The following is a 27,703-nucleotide window of genomic DNA, read 5'->3' on the forward strand; positions in this document are numbered from 1 at the left end:
AACCCCTCCCCTCAGCTGTCAGGGAACGGCAGACAGTGTCACGTGCCACACAGCGTAACCACACCTCTGCTTCTCAGAGCAAAGTCAAGGGGTCACGTGGGATAGCAACAGGTCACGTGGTCGCTCCGGTCCCCGCCCCCTTCCTCCACCACACCCCTCCCATCAAGGCCGCCCTGGTCACCCAGTGCGCAGGACGGATGGCGGTCACGTGCCCCGAACGTCCGGCGTTCGCCCCGCCCCCCCCAGTTTCCGCGCGCCTCTCTGGCAGCTGGTCACATGGTGAGGGTGGGGGTGAGGGGGCCTCTCTAGCTCGCGGCCTGTGTCTATGGTCTGGTCCGTAGCGTCCAGCTGCGCGGGACCGATCCCCGGTGTATGGCGCCGCAGGAACCGGCTCCCGGGCCCAGATAAAGGGCCACCTCCCCAGCTCTCGGCCGGGCGTAAGGTAAGTGCAGCCCCTTCCAGGGATGGGGTGCCAGTCGCCGTCACCACCGCCGCCTCGCTCCCCTTGGGTGCGCGTCGCTGGCTGCTTATGGAAGGGTGGCCCAAGGGCGGGAAGTGGGGGCCTTTGTGGTCGCGGGCGAGGGTGTGATTTTAGAGAATGAGGTGTGGAATCTTCGATGCCCGCCCTGTGCACCGTGTTGATCTTCTTTGTGCCCAGTACGGTGTCCTCCGAGAGAAAAGCATTCTTCTTTTTTCTCCAGGACATCACGTGGCTGGAGGGCTTGGTGGTAGAGCCTTTTGTGTTACCTGAGGCGCGGGCTCTGGAAGTGTGAAGGGGACGGGCTGCTGAGTTGGTGCGGTCGCGGGCAGGAATTCCTTTGTTACTGCTGGGACATCCCCCTCCTAGCTGTGAAAGAGAGTTTGGTATTTGAAGCCTCTGTGATTGTAGGAGATCCCCTGCTCCGAGAATGGCAACCTCTCGGTATGAACCAGTGGCTGAAATCGGTGTCGGCGCCTATGGGACGGTGTACAAAGCCCGGGATCCCCACAGTGGCCACTTTGTGGCCCTCAAGAGTGTGAGAGTTCCTAACGGAGGAGGAGCTGGAGGGGGCCTTCCCATCAGCACAGTTCGTGAGGTGGCCTTACTGAGGAGGTTGGAGGCCTTTGAACATCCCAATGTTGTAAGGTGAGAAGGTTGGGTGGGGAGGAAAGAATAGGATCTGTAATTCGGGTGTGTGGTCAGGAGTGGGACCGTAAAAATCAGGGGGCCACGTTGGATCGAAGGAGATTGACCCGTTGGTGACCATTTATTTTTGTCAGGCTAATGGATGTCTGTGCTACTTCCCGAACTGACCGAGACATCAAGGTTACCCTAGTGTTTGAGCACATAGACCAGGACCTAAGGACATACCTGGACAAAGCCCCACCACCAGGCTTGCCAGTTGAGACCATCAAGGTGAGTGCGGTGGACACTGAGAAGTGGACTGGGATCTTTGCGGTAGAACTTGTTGGGATTTTTGGCCACGTTCCATAGTTTCCAGTGGTCTGTGCTTTCTCCTTCAAAACCAGGATCTGATGCGGCAGTTTCTAAGCGGCCTAGATTTTCTGCATGCAAATTGCATTGTTCATCGAGACCTGAAACCGGAGAACATTCTGGTGACAAGCAATGGGACCGTCAAGCTGGCTGACTTTGGCTTAGCCCGAATCTACAGCTACCAGATGGCCCTCACCCCTGTGGTCAGTAGAAAGATGGCCGCCCAAATGGGCTGGGATGGTGGGTAGGATGTTATTGCCCATAGGACTGAGGCCATCCTGGACTTGATGTTTCCCAAGCCAGGCAGCTAGGATTCACAAGAAGGACTCTCACTGGTGTCTCCTCTCCTGTTCAGGTTGTCACGCTCTGGTACCGTGCCCCTGAAGTCCTCCTGCAGTCCACCTACGCCACACCTGTGGACATGTGGAGCGTTGGCTGTATCTTCGCGGAGATGTTCCGTCGAAAGTATGGGACTTGAAACTCTTTTGTTTTTGAGACAGGGTTTCTCTCTGTAGCCTTAGCTGTCCTGTAGACTCCCTCTGTAGACCAGGCTAGCCTTGAACTCAGATCTGCCTGGCTCAGGGCTTGGAACTCTTTAAGCCACCTTCAGTTCCACAAGCCCTGTTATTATTTATGGTGTTGGAGGCTGAAATCAGAACTGGATGTACACAGGCAAATGCTCTATCCCACCAAACTACAATCCCCACCCACGTCTTTTTATAAGATGTATCTGTTTTTGACCGTGTTGGACCCCGACCTAGGCTCTCGTATGTGTTAGGTGCATACCCTGCACCCAGCTGTAGTCCCAATCTCCCCTGTTGGTGTTTCAGGAGATGCGGGCGAATCTCCTGAAATGCCTCGGAGTTGGGAACGTCACACCCCTTCATCCTCTGTCTTCTAATCTGAGCCTTCATGGCTGGCATGCTCCTGTTCTTGAAATAATATATACTTGGGATATTTTTCTGCCTTAGGCCTCTCTTTTGTGGAAACTCGGAAGCCGACCAGTTGGGCAAAATTTTTGAGTAAGTATCCAGTCAGGAGGAAGGAAGCTCCCTTCCTGAGTTTCCTTCTGCTCAGCTCCAGTGGGCAACTGAAAGGCTCCCTGAGCAGGGTTGTCCTATCCCTACAGTCTCATCGGATTGCCTCCAGAAGACGACTGGCCTCGAGAGGTCTCTCTGCCCCGAGGAGCCTTTTCCCCGAGAGGGCCTCGGCCAGTGCAGTCGGTGGTGCCGGAGATGGAGGAATCCGGAGCACAGCTGCTGCTGGTACTGCACATGGGCTGGGGGGTGGCTCTGTGGGTGAAGCTCTTAGGGCAGAAGTGTGGACCTGAGTTCGAATCCCCAGAACCCATGTAGAAGCTGTGTGTGGCAGCCAGCTTCTGTAGTGTCACTACAGCAAGATAGGGGAGGGGTCAGAACTCCCTGGAAGCTCACAGGCCAGATAGCCTGGTGAATACAGTATCGACAAGAAAGTCTGAAGCACCAGGGAAGGGAAGGACTGACACGCCCACGCCCAAATTCTTTCACACATGAACACACACACACAAAGACCAACGTGGAATCCAGGTCTGGTTAATGGACTGGCTGTGGTTTTCGTTGCTGTGAGTGGGTGGCAGAGTAGGGGTAAAGGGAGCCCCTTGCAGCTTTGGTAGGGTGGGCACCCCCTCTTCCTTTCTTTCTGACCTTTGCCTCTCCCCTTAGGAGATGCTGACTTTTAACCCACATAAGCGGATCTCTGCCTTCCGCGCCCTGCAGCACTCTTACCTACACAAGGAAGAAAGTGACCCAGAGTGAGAAGAGTGGCTGGGCTGCCTTTCGTCTCTGGACACCGAGCACGAGACTCTCAACCTCTGCCTTCCTCTAGGGCTGTGGAGACTCCTCCAGTTTTTTACAGAGAATATTTTAAGCCTTAAATGACATTCCCTTCCCCACTTCTCCTTAGGAGGCTTACCCTCTTGCCCCCCCATTCTCTACACTAAGGGGTGGGTGTATCTGTCTTCTCCCCTCCCTGATTTATATTGGGATCTTTTTTATACAGCAAAACGAGACAAAGAAATATGGTCTTTTTTTTTCTTTAATGTTTTTCTGATTGGCTTTGCCTTTGGGAGATTTGAGGGCCCCGTGGGAAGGTTCCCTGTAACATCTGTAGACAGTTACACAGGACCCAGATGAGCAGCCCAGCTCTTTGGCTGACAAGGTTAGAAAGAATCTTTCAATTCCTTTCTCTGAATACTCAGTTAAAATGGCTTTAGTTTTGAGTTCACTGCTTCATTCTGGGTCCTGCCTTGGCAAGACTTGTGAGTGGGGCTGGGGCTGTAGTTCAGTGGTGGAAACACTTGCCTGGCATGTGTGAGGCCCTGGGCTAAAGCCCCAGCACTGCCTCCCCCACCCAAGAAAGTTGTTTCCCCCTGGTACTTTCTGATTTGTCCTTGGAGCCAATCTAAGGAGTCAAAAGGAGGGGAAATGGTTATGAAGGGCGTGCAGCCCCTGCTCATGCTTCTAAGAGTATACTGTATTTTCTAGGGGGAGGTATAAAGTTTTCCTTTCCCTACATCTTGTTCCCATCAACATATGTAAGACAAAATTTGTCTATCACTTGATGGGTTTTAGGAAATGAGGCGAGGGGCCTTTTTTTTTAAAACAAAAACCAGGTGGCGGTCCCCACCCCAGGTTTTCAAAACTCTAGGTGGGGGGTGGTATAAAAAGCTGGGACAATGCAAAACCAAGTCAGGAGGACCCAGAGACTCGCTGAGTGTGGTGACACACCTGTAATCCTACCACCTGGGGGCTGTGGCAGGGGGATCCAGAATCCAAGGTCATCCTTGGTTACATAGAAAGTTGGGAGCCAGTCTAGGCTATCTGGAAGACAGAATCTATAGAAAGGCACTGGGGTTGGCTCGGGGGTCCTTTTGATTCCGGAATCTCATTGCCAGCCAAACACCAAGGATCTACAGGAAAGGGAGAGAGAAAGCAAGTTATTTTTGAGTCTTGGGTTTTAAGGCTTACAGGTGTCGACATGAAGGAAATGGGAATCATTACCTCTGTGAAGCTAAAGAAGAGCCCAACACCACCTAGGATTTTCAGGGCTTTGTCTGAGTGTTTAAGGAACTTCTCCCCACACATCTGGCATGCAGAACTCCTGGTCTTGCACATCTGAGGACAAAAGTAGCTACAATGCACGTCATTCCCAGACTGGAGCACCACTTGGCTAAACCCTTGGAGCCTCTATTTCTTTAGCATCGCTCAGTGAGGACTGACACCTCACCCTGAGGCCACCTATGCCCCTTGCCCACTTCTTCCTCACTGCTCCCAATCCTTGAACTTACCGCACCGCAGGAAGTATCATCTTGTGGGTATGGAGCTGTAAGGTTGAACAAACCACAGCAATCAAAGCTTCTCTCCAATTCATGCCGGGTACTGTTGCTCATGACCCACCAAGACGCATTGATGACATCTGTCTAGAGCATATAGGCAGAGGAGCGTCAACCTACCCCTGCACTCTAGCAAGGGCAATCAGCACACAGAATCCCACAGAAACAGGACGCGTGTCATGGTCACAGACAATGTTAAGTGTGTTTCTCAGAGTCTACATCTTGGGGAAATAACCATTCATGTCAGAGGATGAAGGTAATGAAACGGTCAGATTTAGCTTTAAAGGCAGGGAAAGCATGCACTTGAGAGGGCATCACCTTACCTGTTTGCTGCGGTTAATAGCCAGACATGAGCAAGAGATTCCAAACTGGAAGATGAAGACCAAGCCAAGGATGATCATGTACTGAGAGGAAGTTATGGCAAAAAAGATCTGGTTTCCATTGAAAATATCTCAGTGTGAAGGCCAGCCTGGTGTAAGTTCCAGGCGAGCAGGACTATGTAGCACGATCCCATTTTTTTGTTTTTAAAAAATCTCACTCAGTGTAATTTGTAACTGCAATGTGGCAGGCGAGGGAGTAGAGTTCAAGGCCCTTCTCTGTCTATAAAACCATAGTTTTATCGAGTTGAGAACAAAAACGTCAATTTCTGTGAGTTACAGAATAAGAGCAAAGAGACACACCTGAGGTCCCCTGCCCTTCTAGCAAAAGCCTACCCAGGGACCCCAATTACTCCAGGTCAGGATACAAAGAAGAGCAGCACTTGGTGGTGGTTAACAGCCCCCACGAGCCCAGCCACTGCAATCAGGAGAAGGAAGACTCCAACAGCAATGACTCCTCCAATGATGTGAATGCTGGACACCAGGCCCAGGCCCTTGCCCCAGGCAGCCACGCCAATGAGCAATAAGCCCACGAGCTGCAAGAAACAGAAAGCAGAGTACACTTCAGCCTGATGTGGTGGCTCACACCTGTGATCCACGCAACCGCAGCACAACCAAATTCTAGGTTAACCTATACTAGCTACAAAGACCCTGTCATCGCCAAAGAATTCTAGCATGCAGCATAGCCAAAGGCTAGTCCACGTCCCCTTGTAATAAATGGGTAACCAACTGAGATGTGCTTTCTGGGCGCTCTTCGCAAGTAACTGGGAATAGCTGCGATCGTGGGGCAATGGCAGTAGCGTCTCGAGATACGAACCCCTTAGGGAGCATAAGTGAAGACTGGGACTATAGGCCCGCAGTCTTCGACTCACCCCTCCCCACTACCAAACAAACCCCTCATCACCGGAAGTCTCTTCTCTTCCACGGAAGTCCCCAGGAATTCCCTCTTCGCCGGAAGTTTCTGGGAAGCTTCCCAGAACCCTCAGTAAACCCCTCTTCCCACCGGAAGTACCCTAGAAATTTTCCCTTCTTTCCGTCCCGGAGCTTTCCCCACCTCCAAACCTCACCATATAAACCACGTTGAGAGCACATAACGCATTCTTGGAACAGGCAAATCCGCCGCAAACCATCTCCCCAGTTCTGGGGACCCAAATGGTCCCAAGGACTTGAGGAGAGGGTATTGGGGACCGTCTTGTAGGACTCCAACAGCTTCTATCGCTTTAAATCCAAGCCAGCCAAATCAATTCTCTGCGCCTGCACCGTCCCACCCCTGCCTCTGGATTGGCGAAACTCGTAGCTAATCCAAGACATCCAGGATTTCAGTGCCAATCAATCTGCATTACGTCACCAGCCCGCCTCCTAGTCCTTCCCTCAGTTTCTTCATTGGACGAAACTTAAAAAAACTGAAGACTGGGTTTCTAGACAGTTTCTTAGGGAACAGAGCCTAAACTTCAAAACCCTGGATTCCTGTGCTCCGAGGTGCAACATTAGGAATCCGAGGAGAGACTCAGGTGAACAGAAAAAAAAGGGGGCTTGTAGAGGTGGGAGGAAGGGGCTCCGCCCCTCCAAGGACAACCCTTCCCCGCCGTTTACCCCGTGTTTCACGGTAATCTCACGATGATGCCAACGTTTTGTTCGTGCGTCACACTCTGGAACAGCAAGAGGATACAAATATTGAGCTGTGCAGCCCAGCTAGAGAGGATCCAAGTCAAGCATAGCAACAGCCGGCAAATCCTAACGCATTTGTTAAATGTGTCTACTAGTACGCATGTCCTGTTCTGCATTCCTTCCTCTGCAGTGTGACCATGCCAGAAATTCAAGTGGAAACAGTGACTTGGAAGCCGGTGCATTCCCATTCCTGACAAAATCACAGGCGCAGACCCTGGTGTCTTCTACATCTTTAGAACACATGGCTGGCACAAAATGACACGGGTATGGGGGCGGGACCGGAATATGAATAAATAAAGAGCGTCCATACTTTGTGTTTGTTTGTTTTGTTTTTTGAGACAGTGATTACCTGTATAATAGTACTAGCTGTCCTGGAACTAGCTCTTGTAGACCAGGCTGGCCTCGAACTCACAGGGATTCGCCTGCCTCTGCCTCCCGAGTGTTGGGATTAAGGCGTGCGCCACTACTGCCTGGCCATACTTTCTTTCTTTCTTTCTTTCTTTTTTTAACTCTATGTGCATTTTGCCTGCATGTACGTCTGTGCGAGAGTGTCAGATCCCCGGGAACTGGAGTTAGACAGTTGTGAGCTGTCATGTGGATGCTGGGAATTTAATCCAGGTCCTCTGGGGGAGCAGCCAGTGTTCTTAACCACTGAGCCATCTCTCCAGCCCCGATTTTCCATACTTCCACTCCAGATGGGGGTATAATGGGTCAATAACGTTATTGCATAAGCATCTGGACGTAGTACCCTTTGAATAGGAGTGAGAAATGGCACAATCTTTCCCTACGGTCTGGGAGTCAAACCACGGGGTTTTAACTTTGTGACTATCTGTGTGTGCCAAGTACTTCAGCCATAAAATGGGGACAGATGGCGATGCACCTACCTCTAACAATGCTACTCTGGAAACTCCCAGATTGTAAGCACGGAGGGAGCTACAATATATAAAATGCCCCAGTCAATACCCCGTACCTAGCAACTCGGTTATTACTGTTTAGCCCATTTTTATGGAGACCAGTAAATGATCCAAACTCAACCCCTATCTCTTCAAATATAAAGATGTCCACAGTTACCCTTCATAAACTATCCTCAAGAAAATATGCATGAAGATCTAGAGAGTTGGTACTCAAGTTCAGTTCCCAGAACCCACATGGTGGCTCACAACCATCCATAGCTCCAGTTCCACAGGACCCAATACCTTCTTACCTACGGAGGCACCAAGCACACACGTAGCACACATACATATGTGCAGGCACACTCATACACAGAAAATAAATAAATTTTTAAATAAAGTAAATGATGGCTGAGGGGCTGGAGAGATGGCTCAGAGAGTAAGAGCACTGCCTGCTCTTCCAAAGGTCCTGAGTTCAATTCCCAGCAACCACATGGTGGCTCACAACCATCTGTAATGAGGTCTGGTGCCTTCTTCTGGCCTGCAGGCATACACACAGAATATTGTATACATAATAAATAATTTTTAAAAAAAAATAATGGCTGATCCATAGTGGCGCTCGCCTTTAATCCCAACACTTGGAAGACAGAGCCAGGCAGATCTCTGTGAGTTCAAGGCCAGCCTGGTCTACAGAGTGAGTTCCAGGACAGCGAGGGCTACACAGAAAACCTCTGTCTTGAAAAACAATAAAATAAATACTTTTAAAATAGTTTTTTTTTAAAAAAAGAAGTGATACAAAATTAAATAATTTGGTATATCTAGATAGGTTCAATCTGTCTTTGAAACAGAATAATTAGGCCAAAGCTGTGGAGATAAGGGGCTTGTTCTGCAAGTGTCCGGACCAGAACTTGGATCCCAGAGTGTACATAAAGATCAGGCAGGCTGCTTCCTGTAACTCTGGCACTCTAGAGGTGGAGATGGGGTCTTCAGGGAAAGATGGCTAGCTAGTTTCGTCAGAAAGTTCTAGACTTGTGAGAGACCTTGCCTCAATGAATACAGTGGAGAGTGTTGTGGGAATTCATTTCCGCCAGTAGTTTTGGGGTACCAGTCTTAGGGCGTGGCTTCTGTGTGCAGACGTGATCTCTTATTAGGAAGAGGAGGGGTCTCTCTGGCTCTCTTGGGAGGTCAGAATAGAAGCAAGCTTGTGCGGCTGTTCACATCTCCCTGGGCAGAGCAGGGGGACTCAGCGGCTGGACCCATAGCGGTTTCTACCTTGTCCTGTATTTTGTGAGCCTACATTTCCCTTTGAGTCCCCGTAATAAAGACCTTTGTAAATTCTCACATCAAGACAGCAATCAAGGAAGACACAATGACGAGTTTGGACTAACCCCCCCACACAAAGACCTTTGTAAATTCTCACGTCAGGAGAGCAATCAAGGAAGACACAATGACGAGTTTGGACTAACCCCCACACACAAAGGCACACATGTCCATGTGTACCCGCACACACATGATGTGTTGACAGCGTTTAGGATCATCTGGGGAGAGGGGCTTAGTGACAGTTTTTCTATGTGGGGTTGGCTTGTGGGCAAGTCTCTGTGAGGGTGTCTTAATTAAGTTAACTGATGTGAAAAAGAACCGGTCCACAGTGGGTGGCCCCATTCCCTAGGCAGGAAGTTATGAACTGCACAAGAGCGGAACACAAACAGGTGAGCCTATGACACCACACAGCAATGGCTATAACGCAGAACCATAGCTGAAAGAAACCCTTCTTGACTAAGTTCGTTTTTTGCCAGGGAACTGTAACACAGTAAAAGAGATGAAACCAGAACATATGGGAACACACACACCGTGCTGCACCATACACCTGCCAAAAAATAACAATAATTGAGCCAAATGGGTAGGTAAACTACCCATTACCTACAACCTCCCCAACTTGCTTTATCTCCATTTTCGCTTCCAATTCCTCATTTTTCTTCTATATCAGGCCATGACTCAAGAGCAGAACAATGGTACTGAGGGACTAGCTGGCAAGTATCTCAGTTATGTGTGTATTAAATTAAAAGTACAATCGGATCTTTGTTCACCGGATATGGACCTTTCTGAGCAACAGTTTGCCCTTCTGCATAATGGTGGTAAATTATCCTACCCTTTGGGCTTGTCATTATTATATATGAAAGCATGTTGTAAATGATTAAATGCTATATACATGCTAATTATTATTATTTTTTTTAAAACATGCTAATTATTATGACAGAAGCTGGACTTGGAGCACATACTTTTATCTGGCTATAGGTTATTTTCCTCCCCTATAGCCCATTCTTCCCATAACTACTTGGGTCCTATAAACAGGAGATGGTTCTAGTGAATAGCTGACTAAGGGAAGCTAATAGAAACATGTATACAGAGGGTGTGAATAACTGGGACTTGAACTTTTGATGTTCAGCAGGCTGAGTCTGAGCTTTAATGGCTGGGCATACAGTAATGAATAGCTGGACACTCGCATACAGGCCTCTGTGGTGACAGAGCAAGGCATGGGGATTTCTGTGTGATTCTCAGACAAATGTGCAGATCACCAAGAATACAAACTCCTACCTGTGATCTCGCTGGCCACATTCTCCCAGAACCAACACCTATCTTAATTAGCTACCTCCCACAGAGGCTGGGAGAACTCTTATTAAGGTCGCTCCCTTCACCTGACAGGAGTCATAGCCGAGACTGACTGTCAGAGCTGCAGGGCCAACGCTAGAGGGGGCAGGAGGTGTAAGAGGTAGTAAAGTACTGTGTGGGTTGTGGGTTTGAAACTCACCAGTCAGGAAGTGAGGCCGACAGACGGAAGGGCGGGCAGGGTTGAGGAGTTCTGGGGCACAGCAGAAGGGGCCTTCTGAAGTTTGGGGGCTGGGAGGTCATGGGCTTCAGGGCCAGGGGTGGTTGTTAGTCTGACGAGCCAGGTCTGTGCAACATGCATGCCCAGAGGCAGTTGGCTCTAGCCACAGTGAGAGCAGAAGTCAGACGACATGAGGTGGCCAAGCAGGCTCTAAGCCGACTCAGGAAGCTGGCAGAGAGAGTGGGTGACCCTGATCTCCGAGATGGCATCCAGGCCTCACTGGACAACATACGAGGTAAGAGATGCGTCAATCCCTAACTTGACTGTTTGGGGGACCAGCAGGGGACACAGAAAGGCTTAACCGTGTCATACCATAACTGCTTGCTGTTCAAGCAGTTACTTCCTAGTTTGTAAGATGGAGCTGGGACTCGGGATGAGAACGTTTGGGGAGGATGGCCAAAGATGTGGAGGAGAGCATCATTATTCCCCTTTCCAAAATCGCCTCTGAACAAAATAATAGTCATTGTGGAGCCGACCTTCTCGGCAGCAGAGAGTGGATAAGCGTTGGGGAGACAGGCTTAACAGACCCATTAGATAGATGTCTCTGTCTGGGTGGTCCAGAACGAGAGGCACTCAGGGGCAGGAGGTTCTGGGACTTGGTAATGTATTCATTCCCAGGACCCACTAAAGATCAGGGACCTCTTCTTTCCAGTTAAGAGAAACACACATGCAGAAGGGAGGAGGTGTGCTATGTCAGGGACACACTCACACTTAAGCGGCATGCTTTGTATAGCTGCAGTGTGGTGAGGTCCCCAGGACTTGACTCAGTCCCTCTCCTCCTGTGTTCCCTTTCTTGTCTTCCCCTCATCTCCTTAGTGCCTTCCGTTCTACCTCCTGAGTGCCATTAGAGTAAGTGATGACAACACAGGGAGGAAGTGCTGTCATGGCAACACCATCCGCCACATCCTCCTTGCCCACTGTAGCCTTGGATCCTGTGGTGGGGCCCTGGCAAGCCTGTTCTCCATCCACAAAGGCCCACCACGGAGGAACTGGGGGATCTGTTTATATTTCATCCATCTGTGGCTGCCCAGGAACTCACAAAAGCAAGCTTCCTTGCCTGTGAAGTGTTTCAGGCAAAAATCCATCTTTATCAAACCCTGACCATTCTAGATATCAGTCATTTCCATTCTCAGCAACTTTTCCAGGAAGGAAATGTCAATAAAAAAAAATTCCATCAAGGACACCTCCTGACACCAGGGCACAGTTTAGAGGAAGGTTTGGATGGTTTAGGATTTGGTGGGATAGTCCCATTCCCTTCCCATGCCTCCTTCTTCTCCTTGCTCTTCTGAAGCTAGTATTGTTCAGTTCCTGCACCCAACCCTTTGACAGGACAACAGCTGTGTCTCCTCTGATATCCCAGGTGATGAAAAAGGAGACCTAGTAGAACCACCTAGGAAAGGACACTAGATCCCACCTTCGTCGGAAGTAGAGTGGGGTTGGGACCAGGCAAAGATACCCCGCTTAGTTCTAGAAAAGGGAGAGCTAGTGTGAGAGGGCACATCAGTAATCCTAGCACCACAGCCTCACGACCCAGGAGAACGGACAGTAATCCTAGCACCACAGCCTCACGACCCAGGAGAACGGAGCAGGATTAAGAGTTCTAGGGCGGCCTGGATTACATAGCAAATCCTAAACCAGCCTCAGACTCAACTACATAATGAGCAACTACTGGAAAGAAAAGAGTCTCAAAAAGGAGGGGCAAAGAGAGGATGCTGGGAGGCGGAGTAGACCTCTTCCCCATATTTCTGTGTGGGGTGTGTGTTGTTGGAGATGTCGGAACCCAGGCAGACTCTACCCCTCTACACCTCAGCCCCACATTAGCTTTTGTTTTGTTTTTCCTTTTTGAGACTGGGTTTGGATCCTACTGTCCATCTCAGGCTAGCCTTGAACTCACTCTGTAGCTCAGGCTGGCCTTAAATTTCTAGCAATCTTCCTGCCTCAGCATTCTCAAAAGGGTACACCACTTCACCTGTCAAAGCTCTTCTCTTCATGGGTAATTTGCTCTACTCTGGGTGAGACAGCAATCTGTTCCCACTGAACACAGAGGAAAACTGAGATGCCCCCCAATATTAAGAAGCTAACAATTCCCCCTTATCCTCTCCTTCATGATAGACTAGAGTGTGTCTCCTGCCTCGTGTGTCATCCTAGTTCTGAAGAACACTCCCTAAGAAACCATTGACTCCCCACAACCCGGTTCAGCCCCCAACCCTTACCCCCCACCAGGCCGAACACACTGCTGGCTCTTGCCTCCAAGAGCCGCCCACAGCCCGTACTTATTATAGTCCCGGCTGCGTCAAGAGTGTGGAAAGCCAAATCAAAGGACCGCTGAGACTCTAAATCCTGGGCAGGGGTCTCCAAGGCTTCAGGGAGACTTTCTTCCTTCCTGCCCACCGCCCCCCTCCATGGGGACTCAGCCTATCTTCTGCATGGATTTAACTGCTCATGTTTCTCAGCCCCTCTGGAGGACAAAGCCTTGAACTCCAAAGCCCCTAAAGGGGTGGGGACACAGCGCAAATGGTGTCCATTCACTATGCCTCTCCCTTTAACCTGCTCTAAGAGCCCGGCTACATAGATCTCAGGAGACTGAATGCAAATACCTCAGAGGCCGGCTCCCGCTGCCTCAACTGAGGGGGTTCCTTGTGTCCAGGGAGCAAAATCTCCCGCAGGTGGGTAACCAGGTGTGAGATAGTGCCTTCACTAACCCAGCGTCCCTTGATTGGTCCCCCACCCATCCTACACACTGATCCCTCCTCTCCGCTTATCCCCGCCGCAGCTTCTGAGGCACTCTTGGAGCTACGGTTGCTATGGAGACTAGATGCATTTTGGAATAGGGGGTGTCAATTGGTAGATGTATTTCTTCCACCTTGAGCTGGGGCCTTTGACTCACGCTGCAGCTTGGGCTCAGGAGTCCTCAAGTCTCTCTCCTCTAGAGAGAGGCACCCCCCCCCCCCCCGCGCGCTTCTACCCTACTAAGTTCCTTGTTTGTCCCCATCCCTGGGGAACACTTTCCAAGTTCACTTTGGGACAATCAGTCCAAGCCGCAGTGCCGTAAAAGTATTCAGTATGGGGTGGGAGTTGGGGTGGAAGAGGGGGCTGGGTGATGAGAAATGAAATTCATCCAGGTACCCCGAGAAAGGAAAGAACAGGGGTCCCGGGAAGGAATGTCAGGGCTCACAGCATTCCGGTTTCAGTTCCCCAGGATTGACAGAGACCAAAAGAGTTCTGTTTCCTGTACCTGTCCAGCCAATAGATCAGTGTTTTTACCTTTGTCCCTAAATGTCACACTCCACATTCGTGTTCCCTAACCTTGGTGTGAAAAAGGAGGGTGCCAGGTAGTTGGCAGAGGTGAATCCAAGACCCAGGAAATCCAGTCCAGGTTTTGGAAGGGAAATCCAGTCCTGGATTTTGTACCGCCCTAGCAGACAGCGGTGCTGGTGGAGGGGGGGGGAGATGGGGTGGGGGGGCCCGCGGGCCGCCTCCTCCTCAATGTGAGGGGAGCGCCCGGACACAACGCGCATCCGGACAGAGCCGATCCCGGGCGAGGCCCCCCGGACTCTTCGCCAGGATCCACGCCCCTCCCCTCCCAGACCCCAGACCCTTGGGTTCCTACCCCTCCCGTTCCTTCTTTCCTCCCCCACCGCCTCCAATCTCTCCATCCCTAGCATCCTCCCCGTGCTCCAGCGAATCCCCCGCACAGACAGCCCTACTAGTCTCCTACCCTCAAGACCCCCCTTTTCCCACTGCATCCGTGGCCTCTGCCCATTGAGTCCGCATTCCCGCCCCTGCCTTCCCCGCACCCGTGCTTCTCCCCCAGTCCCCTGTCCCCTTTTCTGCTCCTTTTTCCTTCTTACCCATTTGCCCCCACTACTGTCCTCCCCACCCTCCTCCGCCCATCTCAGCGCCCCCACCCAGGCCGGGGTGCAGGGTCCGGCGCGCCTCCCTGGAGCAGCACCAAGGTCCCGGGGCTCCAAGGGGGTGGGAGCGCAGGGCGGGGAGCATGGGGAGGGGGCGCCCCATGTGATGGGAGGGGGGCGCAAGAGGAGGCGGCGGAGGCGGCGGCGACAGCGGAGCCGGGCTGGGGGCTCAGTGGGGTCCGGGGACTGGGGGCAGCGAGCAGGGCGGCCCCATGGCCGGGCCCCCCTGAGGCAGTCCCGGGGAGTTCCCTCCCCTCCCCAGCTCGGGGGTCTCCGGGCCCCATGAGCCGGGGCGCGGGCGCGCTTCAGCGCCGGACAACGACCTACCTCATCTCGCTGACCCTGGTCAAGCTCGAGTCGGTACCTCCGCCGCCGCCTTCTCCGTCTGCAGCGGCGGCCGGCGCCCCCGGGGCCAGAAGCTCCGAGCCCCGAGATCCTGGCAGCCCCCGAGGCGCGGAGGAACCCGGCAAGAAGCGGCACGAGCGTCTCTTCCACCGGCAGGATGCGCTGTGGATCAGCACCAGTAGCGCGGGCGCCGGGGGCGCGGAGCCCCCCACGCTGTCCCCGGCTCCGGCCAGTCCGGCTCGCCCGGTCTCCCCGGCTCCTGGCCGCCGACTGTCCCTCTGGGCCGCCCCTCCGGGACCCCCGCTCTCCGGGGGGCTGAGCCCGGACTCCAAACCGGGGGGCGCCCCCTCTTCCTCCCGACGCCCTCTACTCAGCAGCCCGAGCTGGGGGGGTCCGGAACCTGAAGGCCGGACGGGAGGCGGTGTCCCGGGCTCGTCCTCCCCGCATCCTGGCACCGGCAGCCGAAGGCTCAAGGTGGCGCCTCCTCCACCGGCTCCCAAGCCTTTCAAGACCGTAACCACTAGTGGAGCCAAAGCCGGCGGGGGCAAGGGCGCGGGTAGCCGCCTGTCATGGCCCGAAAGCGAGGGCAAGCCCAGGGTCAAGGGGTCAAAGAGCAGCGCCGGAACTGGAGCTTCTGCCACTGCGACCAGCGGGGGAGGGGGCGCTGCAGTCACGACCTCTGGTGGGGTCGGGGCTGGGGCTGGAGCGAGAGGGAAGCTGTCCCCTCGGAAAGGCAAGAGTAAGACCTTGGACAATAGTGACTTGCATCCAGGACCCACTGCCGGCTCTCCTCCGCTCACCGTGCCAGCAACCCCAGTTCCAGCCACTTCTGTCACCACCACCTCCACGCAGCCCCTCGGGCCTGCACCCCCTATCACTCTGGAGCCACCAGCTCCAGGGCTGAAAAGGGGCCGGGAGGGCGGCCGAGCGTCCACTCGTGACCGCAAGATGCTCAAGTTTATCAGCGGTATCTTCACCAAGAGCACAGGGGGGCCTCCTGGCCCCGGTCCCCTTCCCGGACCCCCAGGCTTGTCTTCCAGCAGCGGGTCCCGGGAGCTGCTGGGCGCAGAGCTACGCGCCTCCCCTAGTGAGTTGGGAGGGTCAGGGCCGGAGACACCTGAAGGCTTATTTGGGGTTGGGGGAACGCTGTGCAAGAATGAGGGAAGCTTTTCTCTTGAGTGGATGGAGGAGTTAGGCTCGCTTCTCGACCAAGGGCTGGGGCAAAGACTAGGAAGAGGTCCTGAAGCGACGAGACGTGACAGGAGTGTTCTTGGTGCTTCCTGGAGAACGGTGGCCTTGGTCGATGCTTACTGTAGGAAAGCATCCCACAGAAGCCTCAGACCCCAATCTCAGCCCTGGTTGGAGTATAGAAGCCAGGCGATAGGGACTTTGCCTTGTGTGGAGGGGCACTGGAGATGCAGGGAAGGTGGAAGCCTCAGTTTCCCCTGAGTAATTGGCACAGGTGGCATGGCAGTTGACCTTGCAGCCGGTTCCTCGCCAGAGACAGGTTTCCTGGGTTGAGAGCCGGCTGGTGGTTTTTCCAGGCACTGAAGGTGGATTGGGCGGTTCTTGAGTGAGCGGGGGCTGGAACGTGCAGATTTAAATGTGAACTGAAAGGGGGGCAGATAGGAAGCCTGGCTTCCCGCACTACCCACCCCCGCCCCACAGCGGCGTCGAAACCCGCTCAGGGCTGACCCCGGAGTGAGTCAGGGGGCGGAACTGCTGTAAAGACAATTCTTAGCCCGGGAGACTTGGGAAGCCATACAAGGAGGTAGCTTTATTTATTTAATTTTTAATTTTTTTCCTCCCAAGGGGTGCTTTTATTATTATTTTCTAAATGGTAGAGACAGGCGCGCGGGGGTGGGGGGGTGGGTAGCGACCCACGACTCGGTTCCGCTCACATTCCCTGGAGGGGAGGCGGGTCTGGAAGCGGGGGCGGCCCCGGGGGGTTTGGCTCCTGAGCGGGTGGGAGCAGATGGCTCCGGATCCCCGAGTTCCCGCCGCAGCTGCGGCGCCCCGGGAACGTCCGGCCAGTGTCAGGCGCGGGGGTTGGACCCGGCGGGTGCAAGGAGAATCTTTTCTCCCCAGGCCTGTGGCTTCTCTCTGCCTGGAGATGGAGCCTTACCGCCCCCCTCCCCCCGGTTCTTTCGGAGGCTGTGGAGATCTAGGCAGAGGAAAATCAAAGTTCTGTCCCCCTTGGGCGGTGAACAGGAGTTAGGACTACCTGTGCCACTGACCTTGAAAAAGGGCAGGAAAGCCCTCACCAGCTCTTCGCTCCTGTGAAATGGAGATTGAGGGAGACCCACTCTATTCTAGGTCTCAGGCCTTTCGCCTTAGGTCTGCTCTAAGAATGTCGGGGGGCGGGGGGACGGGACCCTCTATTCTATGTGGTGGGAGGAGACTCATCACTAGTAAAGTCGTCCTGATCTGGTCTGGGGCAGGGACCCACGTTTGAGGATGTGTTTTAAGGGAGATGTCAACTGAAGTATTTTCGTCTTGCCAGCTCCGTTGCTAAGCAACCACTGAGCGGCGGCAACAGCTGTGGAGAGAGTGGCTGGGATGGGAGGACTGGGGACCACTCTCCAGTGCAGGCAGGGTCTTAGGGGTTAGGTGAAGCCCTCAGAAAAGAGAGCGCCTGTGGGCTGGAAGTCCTCCTAGGCCACAGTCTTTCTCCTTACTGCACTGTTCCCTTTGCAGAGGCTGTGGTCAATAGCCAGGAATGGACCCTGAGCCGCTCAATTCCCGAACTGCGCCTGGTAGGTAGCCCAGACTCTTGGCTTGCAACCTCCCCAGGCATGCCCAGTTCTCTCCCTTCGCCTCTCTCCTCTCTTTGAGAACCAAGAACACTCCGATTTGAGTTTAGCAGCATAGCCTTCTTGTGGGGGCTGGCTGCTCAGAACATCCTCGCAACTTGTCTTCATCTTGTCTCTTCCCATTTGTCCAGTCTTCTCCTTTCTAGCATTTTTCTTAAGATTTTATTTATTTTATGTATAAGTGCTCTATCTGCCTGTACTCCTTTATTCCATAAGAGGGCATCAGATTCCCCACTATATATGGTTGTGAGCTACCATGAGTTGCTGGGAATTGAACTCAGGACCTCTGAAAGAGCAGCTAGTGCTTCTAACCACTGAGCCATTTCTACAGTCCCGCACTTTCTTTTTAAAAGCTTGCTGTGCAGCCGGGTGGTGGTGGCGCACGCCTTTAATCCCAGCACTCGGGAGGCAGAGGCAGGCGGATCTCTGTGAGTTCAAGACCAGCCTGGTCTACAAGAGCTAGTTCCAGGACAGGCTCCAAAACCACAGAGAAACCCTGTCTCAAAAAACAAAAACAGCCGGTTGTGGTGGCGCACGCCGGTAGGATTTGCTGAAGGAGGCAGAGGCAGGAGGATCACGAGTTCGAGGCCAGCCTGGGCTACACATTTAAAAAAAAAAAAAAAAAAAAAAACAAAGCAAAAAAGCGCTTGCTGTCCTTTTGCTTTAAATAGGGTAAAAACTTTCAACTAATGCCTTGGGTTTAATGTGTTTAGTGAACAGCTCACGCACGTGCACACACACACACACAAACACAAAAGGGTATTGCTTAGCTTGTGGTCTGTTTAAACTTTGGGGTCATTTCTTGCCATACCATGCCTGCTCTTCCCAGCTGACCGGAGACCCTTGGAGGGCCTTTTTGGGTGGCCAGTCCCTGTGGGTTCTCTGGCATGAGCAGACCCGGCATCTGGCTCCACATCTCTCCTTTAGGGTGTGCTGGGTGATGTCAGAAGTGGGAAGTCATCCCTCATCCACAGATTCCTCACGGGTTCATACCAGGTGCTGGAGAAGACAGAGAGTGAGTGCCCAGGACCCACAGTAAGCTAAGACTGGGGGCCAGGGATCCCCCAGTAAGATCCGGGCCTGGGCAGGTACCAAGATGGGACTTGAGGCACAAGAACTAAAGTTGAGGGAATGTGAGAAGGTTCCGTGACTTGGCTCAACTCTTCTGGACAGGTGAGCAGTACAAGAAAGAGATGCTGGTAGACGGGCAGACTCATCTGGTGCTGATCCGAGAGGAAGCGGGAGCGCCTGATGCCAAGGTGAGGAATGGAGCCCGTGGCCATAGTAGGCTGGCTGGGGTCAGTATTGGACATGGAAGCGTTCTGCCTTGCTAGAACACCCTCTGAATAGTATCCAGAGGGGATAGGGCCTGTGTGACCCTGTGTTTGCCCTCTCATCCCCTGCAAGTTCTCAGGCTGGGCGGATGCTGTGATCTTCGTCTTCAGCCTGGAGGATGAAAGCAGCTTCCAGGCTGTGAGCCGTCTCCATGGGCAGCTGAGCTCCCTTCGTGGGGAAGGACGAGGAGGTCTGGCCCTGGCTCTGGTTGGGACCCAAGGTAAGGAGGGGATATGGAAACCTTGTTTTTAGAGGAGGGTGGAGGGTACCTCTAAAGTATTGCCCACCATGGCTGATAATTTGGCAAGGTGTCGAATTGGCTATTTAGATTCCAGCAACCCTCTAGAGGGAGCCTGATGTCCAAATAAGGAAATAATGAACCAAACAAACCTCCCAAGGTCTCAGCAGAGAAGAGGACAGCCTAGAAGGAGAGGACCGCTGTAATGACCATCTCTGGAGATGTTGCCTACCTTGTGTTCTCTCTGCCATTTCTGATGCCACTACCGTGGGGGGACACAGAAAATGTCAAGTCCTAGTGTGGCTGAGAAGCCTTTCTCTTCAGCTGGGTCAGGCTGACACTGTTAGAAAGGAATTTCTCTACAGAGAGGAAACACGGAGATACTGGAGCAAAAAACTTTCGGTTCTCCTAGTAGGAGCCCAGAATCACTCAGACTGGGCCATGGCAGGAGGAGCATTGTCTCTGCCACCGCTGTCCAGCTGGCAGGATGCTCTGTGTGGCTGCACCTGCTACTGCTGTGGCAGGTTCAAGCCTCCGCCTGTCCCTTGCCTCCTGGCTTCTGACTTGTAGAATGAGTAGCTACCTGTTACATTTGGCATTGAACTTTTCCTCCTTCACAGGCCAGGTCTCCTCTCACTCGGGTCTTAGGTTCAGTGATTCTCCGGGTGTTTGTCTGAGCCATTGTCAGGAACCTCCACTCAGCTTCAGTAGTATTGCCTGGAAAAATAGACAGACAGACAGCAGACACACACACACACACACACACACACACAGATACAGAGAGAGAGAGATAGAGAGAGAGATACAGAGAGACAGACACACAGAAAGACACATACACAGAGAAAGACAGACACATATTGAGACATACAGACACACACACAGACAGACAGAAAAACACACATACATACACAGACTTAACTGGGCCTGGTACTCACAAAGGGGCTTATACACTTAACAGTCCTCAAGCAGACAGATGTTCTCCCACACCCTAACTCTAGGAGGTCTAGCCTGGGCTCCAGACACAAGGTAAAGGGAATCATGAACACTAGCGGAAGGGCACCTCACCCATCCCGCCCCTTTGCCTGTCCCCTCAGACAGGATCAGTGCCTCCTCTCCGCGAGTGGTGGGTGATGCTCGAGCTCGGGCTCTCTGCACAGACATGAAACGCTGTAGCTACTATGAGACCTGTGCAACCTACGGGCTCAATGTGGACCGGGTCTTCCAGGAGGGTGAGTGTGGTAGTCCCCGGCACATGAGCGTGGAAAGCTAGAGGCCCCGTGATACTGTAGGTGCCCAGTTTCCTGTTCTGTGTTTCCCAGTAACAGGAAATTGGTCTCTGGGAGTGAGGAGGGGTCTGGGAGCCTATGGAAGGTTTGATTAATTCACAGATTCTTTCTGGGCTGGAGAATCTGGCTAGGCTATAGATAGCATGGGGGTCTAGAGACAAGGAAGTTGGGGCTATCTTATCTGCTGGGGCTTCTCAGAAGACAGCCTGGGAAAGTGGTCTTGGGTATCTTTCCTGCTCACGACTCCTCCAACGCCTCTCCCCTCCAGTGGCCCAGAAGGTGGTGACTTTGCGCAAACAGCAGCAACTTCTGGCTGCCTGCAAGTCCCTGCCCAGCTCACCAAGCCATTCAGCCGCTTCTACTCCTGTAGCCGGGCAGGTGAGTTTGGGTGTCGGAGACTGATGTCAAATTCAGACGCGGGGAAATGAGTGGGCTTCGAGAGCAACATTGAGGCTGGGCGGTGGTGGCACACGACTTGAATCCCAGCACTCCAAGTTTGAGGATAATCTGATCTACATGTTGAGCTCCAGGAGGGCCAGGGCTGCCCTTAGCAGTGTCTCTAAGCCAGCCACCCTCCCTTATCAGGAAACCAGACTTTGCCACCCTTGAATCAGTGTGACAGAGATAGGGAAGATTTGTGTTGCTGATGGCACCGAGTGAATAAGGATGACAGTAGGGAATGTCTCATACTAGGTGTCAGCTTGGCTTGGTGGGTACAGGTGCCAAGCTCTGCTCACTCCTCTGTATGCCTCCAGGCTAGTAACGGGGGCCACACTAGCGACTACTCTTCTTCACTTCCATCCTCGCCCAATGTTGGACACCGGGAGCTCCGAGCTGAGGCAGCCACTGTGGCTGGGTTAAGCACCCCAGGGTCCCTACACCGAGCAGCCAAGCGAAGGACCAGCCTTTTTGCGGTATTGGACATACCGGCCCCCTTTTCTTCCTGTCCCGTTGCCTGCCTGTCGTCAGTCTCTGGATGTCTCTGTTGGCTCTCCCTCTTTTCCTTCGCGTTACTTCCCATCCTCGGGTCGTACCTCTCCTCTGGCTAATTCCCCGTAACCATTCCAGAACCGTCGGGGCAGTGACTCTGAGAAGCGGAGCTTAGACAGTCGGGGAGAGACAACAGGGAGTGGGCGAGCCATCCCCATTAAACAGGTAAGGGTTTTGGGAGCTAAAGAAGGGTCGGAAGCTGCCGTTCTTAGCTGACTTTTCTCCCACACATCTTCCTGCTCTTCCAGAGCTTCTTGCTAAAGAGAAGTGGTAATTCCTTGAACAAAGAATGGAAGAAGAAATATGTGACTCTTTCTAGCAATGGCTTTCTCCTCTACCACCCCAGCATCAATGTGAGTAGCAGAGATGGTCCACGCCGGAAAACCTTGGATGTCCTTCTAGTTCTTTCTGTGCCTCTGACAAGTCCTGGCATCATTTCTGGGGGGGCTTTAGTTCTGTTCTCTGAGGCTTATGAAGCTTGTCTGTGCTAGGCATAGGAAGGTAAACTCCTTGCCCCAGGAACTTGCAGTGGGGGAGTACCATGGACAGGCCTGGGGAAGTCTGCCATTCAAGGGCTGCTTCCTAGCCAAGTCTGGCAGGACTGCCCCCCTACGAGCTCTTCCCAGTCCAGTCAGCTCTCAGAGCCCCTCTGTATCCTGTTAATACTGCTTACTTTCCAGCACAAAGGCTGGAGCCCCCCTTCCACTCAACCCTGTACCTCTGCAGGATTACATCCACAGTACACACGGCAAAGAGATGGACTTGCTACGAACAACTGTCAAAGTCCCAGGCAAGCGGCCCCCACGGGCTATCTCTGCTTTTGGACCCTCAGCCAGCATCAACGGGTTGGTCAAGGACATGAGCACCGTGCAGATGGGAGAAGGCCCTGGTAAGTGGGGCCCACGACAAGTGCCCAGGGAAGGAGACAGGGACAGAGGAAGGTGGCGAGAGGAGTTGGTGCTACCCTGGCTGTGTGGGGTGGCAGCTGGAGACAAGCTCACTGGTATTTCTCCCTCTCCTTCCCACAGAAGCCACTACTCCCATGCCCAGCCCCAGCCCCAGCCCCAGCTCCCTGCAGCTTCCACCGGACCAGACATCCAAGCACCTGCTGAAGCCAGACCGGAATTTGGCCCGGGCCCTTAGCACCGGTTAGTGGGACCATCCTCCATCTACTGGCTTCCAAATCCAAATGGGATCTGGGTGGGAAGTAGAATAAAGTGGAGGCTTGGTGCAGGAACAAATGTTGGAGGGAACACGAGGGATGTCTGCTGGGTGACTGGCACCAAGCTCATATGCTGTGTCTGTCCTGGCACTGGAGACAGCTAGACTCTAGTAGAGCTAGTCTGCCTGCCTGAGCTCAGATCCTTAGTTTGCCTTGCCACGTGACGTGTCTACCCTATAATAAGTTTCTCCGAGGTCTAGTTCAACAAGCTGAGGGCCTTGACCAGCTTGACCATCAGTGTTTGGACATTATATCTATAAGTTGTATACAATTTGTAGAGTATACAAATATAGACACGAATAGGAAGTAACATCTTAGTAAATGTTTCTCACAGAAACTTATGGGGTCAACGTTATGATCCCCATTTTAGAGATGAAAATAAAAATCTGAGGCTCAGAAAATAAATTAACTTGTTCAAGGTCTCAAGGCTAGTAAGTTGCACAGTCAAGAGTTGACGCACAGGCTGGAAAGATGGCTCAGAGGTTAAGGGTACCAGCTGTTCTTCCAGAGGACCTGGGTTCAATCCCCAGCACCCACATGGCAGCTCACAACTGTCTGTATCTCCAGTTCCAGGGTATCCAACACCCCACATAGACATCCATGAAGGCAAAACGCCAATGCACGTAAAATGAAAATAAATTATTTTTAAAAAGAGTTGAATGCAGATCTGATTCTAAAGCCCTCACCAGTGGCCCAGGAATGATGGGTGGGGGGAACTCTTGGACAGGGACAGCTGAGGAGGAATACCCTAAAATGGAAGTTCAGGGCAGAATACAAGTTATAGGGAAGTCTATGGAAGGGTAACCGAGGCACTGTGTCCCCTTCCCTAAGACTGTACCCCATCTGGAGACCTGAGCCCCCTGAGTCGGGAACCCCCACCTTCTCCCATGGTAAAGAAGCAGAGGAGGAAGAAATTGAGCACACCATCCAAGACTGAAGGCTCAACCGTGCAGGCTGAAGGTGAGGCTGTGCTGGGCGGGATTCCACGCCCACTTTGGACCCTCATTCAGTATCCAAACCCCTGACCTAGCTCTCGCAGAGCAGTGGGGAAATGGATGGATACCACCCAGCTCCTGTCCACCCCACTGCTCCCAGCTCCTGCTCTTTTCTCCTAGTTCCTGCCCACATCTGTACTTCTGACCCCGTCCTTTGCACCCATATTTGGTACTGCAACTCCTGGACTCGGTGTCCCTATTGACTCCCCAGCCCCTGCTCTCAATAACCTATGATTGTCAGGTTCCTCCAAGAGGCCTCGGGCACTCACCCCATACCTGTCCTCGTCCCCACCCCAACCCCCCAGTAACAATCCCTGCTCCCAGTTCTACTGCCTTCTGAGCCCCAGGCCCCTCATCTCTGCCCCTTTCCTACTGTTCACACAAAGTCTGACACTCACCCCTCCCCCTACAGAGACCAGATTTCTCTCTAGTCACAATACCTGCCTGGCCTCCCCACCCCCTGCCGCCCCGTTCTTTGCCGGGTGCTGCGTCCTGGGTTCCAGATCTGCCGACTCTCATGGCTCTTGGCTTCCGCTCCACTCTGCTCTGGGGCCACTGACTTTAGTTCTGCTTTCTCTCCCCATCTGTCTGTCCTGCTTTGTCTCTGGCTGTCTCTGTCACTGTCTCTCCATCTCTCCATCTGCCTCTTCCTCTTTCCTTGGTCTCTTTTTCTGTTGTTCTTTCCATTCTGTCTCTATCTCCTTCGCTTCGGGAAACCAGCCAAGCGCAAAATGTGGAAACTAAAATCCTTTGGTAGTTTAAGAAATATTTATAAAGCAGGTAACAAGCGGGAGCCGGGAGGGGTGTGCTAAGCTGGGGTGCAGAGGGGTGGGGGTGCCCTGCTTCTCCCTGCATGTGCTCGGGCTTCCTGCTGTTTCCCACCCTCTGCTTCCCCTCCCCCCACTGTCCCACTCCTAGGGGCTCCAAGGACATCAGGGAGGAAGGGTTTGGGGAAGGCCTCCTGCTTGAACTCTGTCCCTCATGACCTCTCCCATCCACCTACCCAGAGGAAAACTTTGAGTTCCTGATCGTGTCCAGCACTGGGCAGACGTGGCACTTTGAGGCAGCCAGCTTCGAGGAGCGGGATGCCTGGGTTCAGGCCATCGAGAGTCAGATTTTGGCCAGTCTGCAGTGCTGTGAGAGCAGCAAAGTCAAGGTAAACGTTTTGAGGCTGTTGATAGAAGCTAGCTAGCAACAGGGGCCGAGAGTCAGAGGTGCAGCTCCGACCTCACTTTTCTCTGCAGCTGCGCACTGACAGCCAAAGTGAAGCTGTGGCCATCCAGGCAATCCGAAACGCAAAGGGAAACGCTACCTGCGTGGACTGTGGAGCGCCCAGTGAGTGCGAGGCAGGCGAGGGCACTGCTGAGGGAACTGGGGAGCAGGATCCCAGACTAGGGGCGTTAGCTGGAGTCTGGCGAAAGGCGGGGTGTCTTGTTGACATGCTGCCAACCCGAGTTTACCGCTTGTGTTGCATCCTATCCCCAGACCCCACGTGGGCCAGTTTGAATCTGGGTGCGCTCATCTGCATTGAGTGTTCTGGCATCCACCGGAACCTGGGCACACACCTGTCCCGCGTGCGGTCGCTGGACTTGGACGACTGGCCGCGGGAGCTGACCCTGGTGCTGATGGCTATTGGCAACGACACGGCCAACCGCGTGTGGGAGAGTGACACTCGGGGCCGTGCCAAGCCCACGCGGGACTCTTCGCGGTAAGGATAGAGCATCAGTGTGGAGAGGGTACGGTTCCTGGGAGATCCTAATTAGAGGTCCCCTACAACTCTTTCCCTTGGTCCCTGGTACTGCAGGGAGGAGCGGGAGTCGTGGATTCGCGCCAAGTACGAACAGCTGCTGTTCCTGGCGCCTCTGGGTACCACAGAGGAGCCGTTGGGCCGCCAGCTGTGGGCCGCTGTGCAGGCCCAGGACGTGGCCACCGTTCTGCTGCTTCTGGCCCACGCGCGACATGGGCCACTCGACACCAGCGTGGAGGACCCGCAGCTCCGTTCGCCGCTCCACTTGGCGGCTGAGCTCGCCCACGTTGTCATCACGCAGCTGCTGTTGTGGGTACGTGAGCGGAGAGGTAGGGAAAGGGAGCCCGGAGGTGGATTTGGAGGCGTAGAGTGGGAGGTGTGTGGGTGGAGGTCCCTTGGATGGCGCGTGATCATACGGCCCTTTCCTCCTGCAGTACGGCGCGGACGTGGCGGCCCGTGATGCGCAGGGCCGCACGGCACTGTTCTACGCCCGCCAGGCTGGCAGCCAGCTGTGTGCAGACATCCTCCTCCAGCATGGTTGCCCGGGAGAGGGCGGCAGCACAGCCACCACACCGAGCGCGGCCACCACCCCCAGCATTACCGCCACGCCCAGCCCTAGGCGCCGGAGCAGCGCTGCCAGTTTGGGCCGCGTGGATACTACGTTAGCGCTGGTATAGTTGCTCAGCAGCGGGAGAGACACTCTCCCACCCCTGCGCGGGCCGGGCACGACCACACCGGGTGGACCGCTGGACAGATGCACCCACTCACCTCTCCAGTCCGCACCCAGTCCCACGGGAGCACTTCCTACCCCCCACGAGGGCACAGTCCCACACGCCTCCCAGGAGACACAAACTCACCTCCCTCTCCCCACGAGGCATGGAGACCCTAGCTCAACACGCCCCTACTTCACTGTTTCCATACTTGGATTACCCTGGGTCTGTCTACTTGCTGCCTTTGCAGCTGTACCGGCTCCAGGGCGCTCGGACTTACTGGCTCGTCCCCATCTAGGGGCGGGTAAAAGATCCAGTCCTGCCTGCGTTCTACAATCTGGTGGCCGAAGCCCAAAACCCAGGCTGGCTCCTGGGGCAACGCCACGCCAGAGGGAGGGGTTAGTAGGTGGAGGACTAGTCCTGGGACTTGGGACCAATATGGGACCCCACCCCTTCCATGCTGATCTCACTGCCCAGTGAGGGGGAAGGGCAGCGAGGGGCAGGACCCCTGCTGCCCGCGGAGGTGGAGGGGTCCCCAACCCTTTCTGTGAAAGGGTCCATGAGGAGTGGAAATCAGAATCCCCCTCTACCTGTCTGTGAATGGAAGCTAAAGAGCCAGGGGGAGCCGAGAGCCTGGGTCCTTCCCCTTACGATCTTGGGGTGGGGGAGAAGGATTGGAACAGGAGGGGGCTAGAGAGGGGCCTTGTAATTTATTGCTTTGTTCCCCAATATGGGGATGGGGTGGGTAGGGGCGAGGGGAGGGCATTTCAGGGTAGGGGAAGCCAAGGGTGGGCAGGGGTGGGGTGGGGTGGGGGTGCTCTCGGGTTGTGTCTGTGACTGTGACTGCGTACGTGTGACTGTGCAGCACCCGTGGTGATCCGGGGAAGGGGGCACCCCTACAATGGGGCCCCTCCCCCACAATCCTTTCTGTCCAGCCCCTCTCTCACTGGAGCAGCTCCAGATCTGTTTTTCTATCCTTTGCTCCCTCCCAGCCAGGGCTGAGAGGGTGTGCAGTGGCTGGGAAGGTGTCCAGGTCCAGGCCCCGTCCCAGAAAGGGGGGAAGTGGAATGGATTTACCTAGCCCAGCCCTGCTCCCTTAGTCAGCCCAGGCTTTGGGCCGTCTGTGTCAGTGGTTTCCGGTCTTTTTTTTTTCTTCCTGGCTAAAATATTTTGCAAAAAGACCAGGTAATCGGAGAGTGGAGTGAGGAGGGGGCAGGGGTTGCCCCCCTCACCTCCAAAGCAGGTTATGTGAATCTTTAACAGCAATTAAAGAGGAAGTGATTTTGTCTAGGGGGTGAGCTGCTGGTCTGTTATTAAAGAGGCAGGCGAGGGTATGGTCTTGGCTGATGTTGGGGAACTGGAGACGGGAAATGGTCAGGCAGAGGTCCTTTCTGGGCTGGGGTCAGGACAGTACCCACGGGCACAGAGGTAGTCTCAGCTTT

The 27,703-nt window shown here is 53.8% G+C and overlaps 3 protein-coding genes across 10 annotated transcripts; 2 read left to right on the top strand and 1 right to left on the bottom strand.

Annotated features, from left to right (window-relative positions):
* Window positions 1–248: 248 nt before the first annotated feature.
* On the top strand, window positions 249–3,529 carry Cdk4 (cyclin dependent kinase 4). 2 transcript variants are annotated; one of them, XM_075954814.1, is made up of 9 exons: window positions 249–442; window positions 702–794; window positions 890–1,126; window positions 1,261–1,396; window positions 1,510–1,677; window positions 1,830–1,939; window positions 2,446–2,496; window positions 2,604–2,739; window positions 3,175–3,529. In XM_075954814.1, the coding sequence occupies exons 3-9, from the start codon at window positions 909–911 to the stop codon at window positions 3,265–3,267; spliced, it is 912 nt and encodes a 303-aa protein (XP_075810929.1). In that variant the 5' UTR covers window positions 249–442; window positions 702–794; window positions 890–908; the 3' UTR covers window positions 3,268–3,529. The 2 variants fall into 2 exon arrangements, with proteins under 2 accessions (XP_075810929.1, XP_075810928.1); XM_075954813.1 differs by lacking the exon at window positions 702–794 and having other exon boundaries at window positions 250–442.
* On the bottom strand, window positions 3,530–6,424 carry Tspan31 (tetraspanin 31). Of its 2 annotated transcripts, none has more exons than XM_075954815.1 (6): window positions 6,289–6,424; window positions 5,590–5,757; window positions 5,168–5,248; window positions 4,800–4,931; window positions 4,513–4,626; window positions 3,530–4,421 (listed from the first exon to the last, which is right to left on the bottom strand). In XM_075954815.1, exons 1-6 carry the CDS (start codon window positions 6,349–6,351, stop codon window positions 4,347–4,349), a joined length of 633 nt encoding a protein of 210 aa, XP_075810930.1. In that variant the 5' UTR covers window positions 6,352–6,424; the 3' UTR covers window positions 3,530–4,346. The 2 variants fall into 2 exon arrangements, with proteins under 2 accessions (XP_075810930.1, XP_075810931.1); XM_075954816.1 differs by lacking the exon at window positions 6,289–6,424 and adding an exon at window positions 6,126–6,144.
* Window positions 6,425–10,682: 4,258 nt separating this feature from the next.
* On the top strand, window positions 10,683–27,554 carry Agap2 (ArfGAP with GTPase domain, ankyrin repeat and PH domain 2). 6 transcript variants are annotated; one of them, XM_075954821.1, is made up of 19 exons: window positions 10,685–10,901; window positions 17,623–17,681; window positions 18,666–18,753; window positions 18,912–18,997; window positions 19,146–19,293; window positions 20,406–20,540; window positions 20,866–20,975; window positions 21,353–21,511; window positions 21,666–21,752; window positions 21,836–21,940; window positions 22,314–22,476; window positions 22,616–22,735; window positions 23,641–23,769; window positions 24,525–24,584; window positions 24,812–24,960; window positions 25,049–25,139; window positions 25,290–25,512; window positions 25,609–25,864; window positions 25,986–27,554. In XM_075954821.1, the coding sequence occupies exons 1-19, from the start codon at window positions 10,742–10,744 to the stop codon at window positions 26,226–26,228; spliced, it is 2,571 nt and encodes an 856-aa protein (XP_075810936.1). In that variant the 5' UTR covers window positions 10,685–10,741; the 3' UTR covers window positions 26,229–27,554. The 6 variants fall into 6 exon arrangements, with proteins under 6 accessions (XP_075810937.1, XP_075810936.1, XP_075810935.1 ...); XM_075954820.1 differs by lacking the exon at window positions 10,685–10,901 and adding an exon at window positions 14,380–16,012; XM_075954823.1 differs by lacking the exon at window positions 10,685–10,901 and adding an exon at window positions 16,549–16,696.
* The last annotated feature ends 149 nt before the right edge of the window (window positions 27,555–27,703 follow it).

Source organism: Microtus pennsylvanicus, chromosome 20 (genome assembly GCF_037038515.1).
Source record: "Microtus pennsylvanicus isolate mMicPen1 chromosome 20, mMicPen1.hap1, whole genome shotgun sequence".
Lineage (NCBI taxonomy): Eukaryota > Metazoa > Chordata > Mammalia > Rodentia > Cricetidae > Microtus > Microtus pennsylvanicus.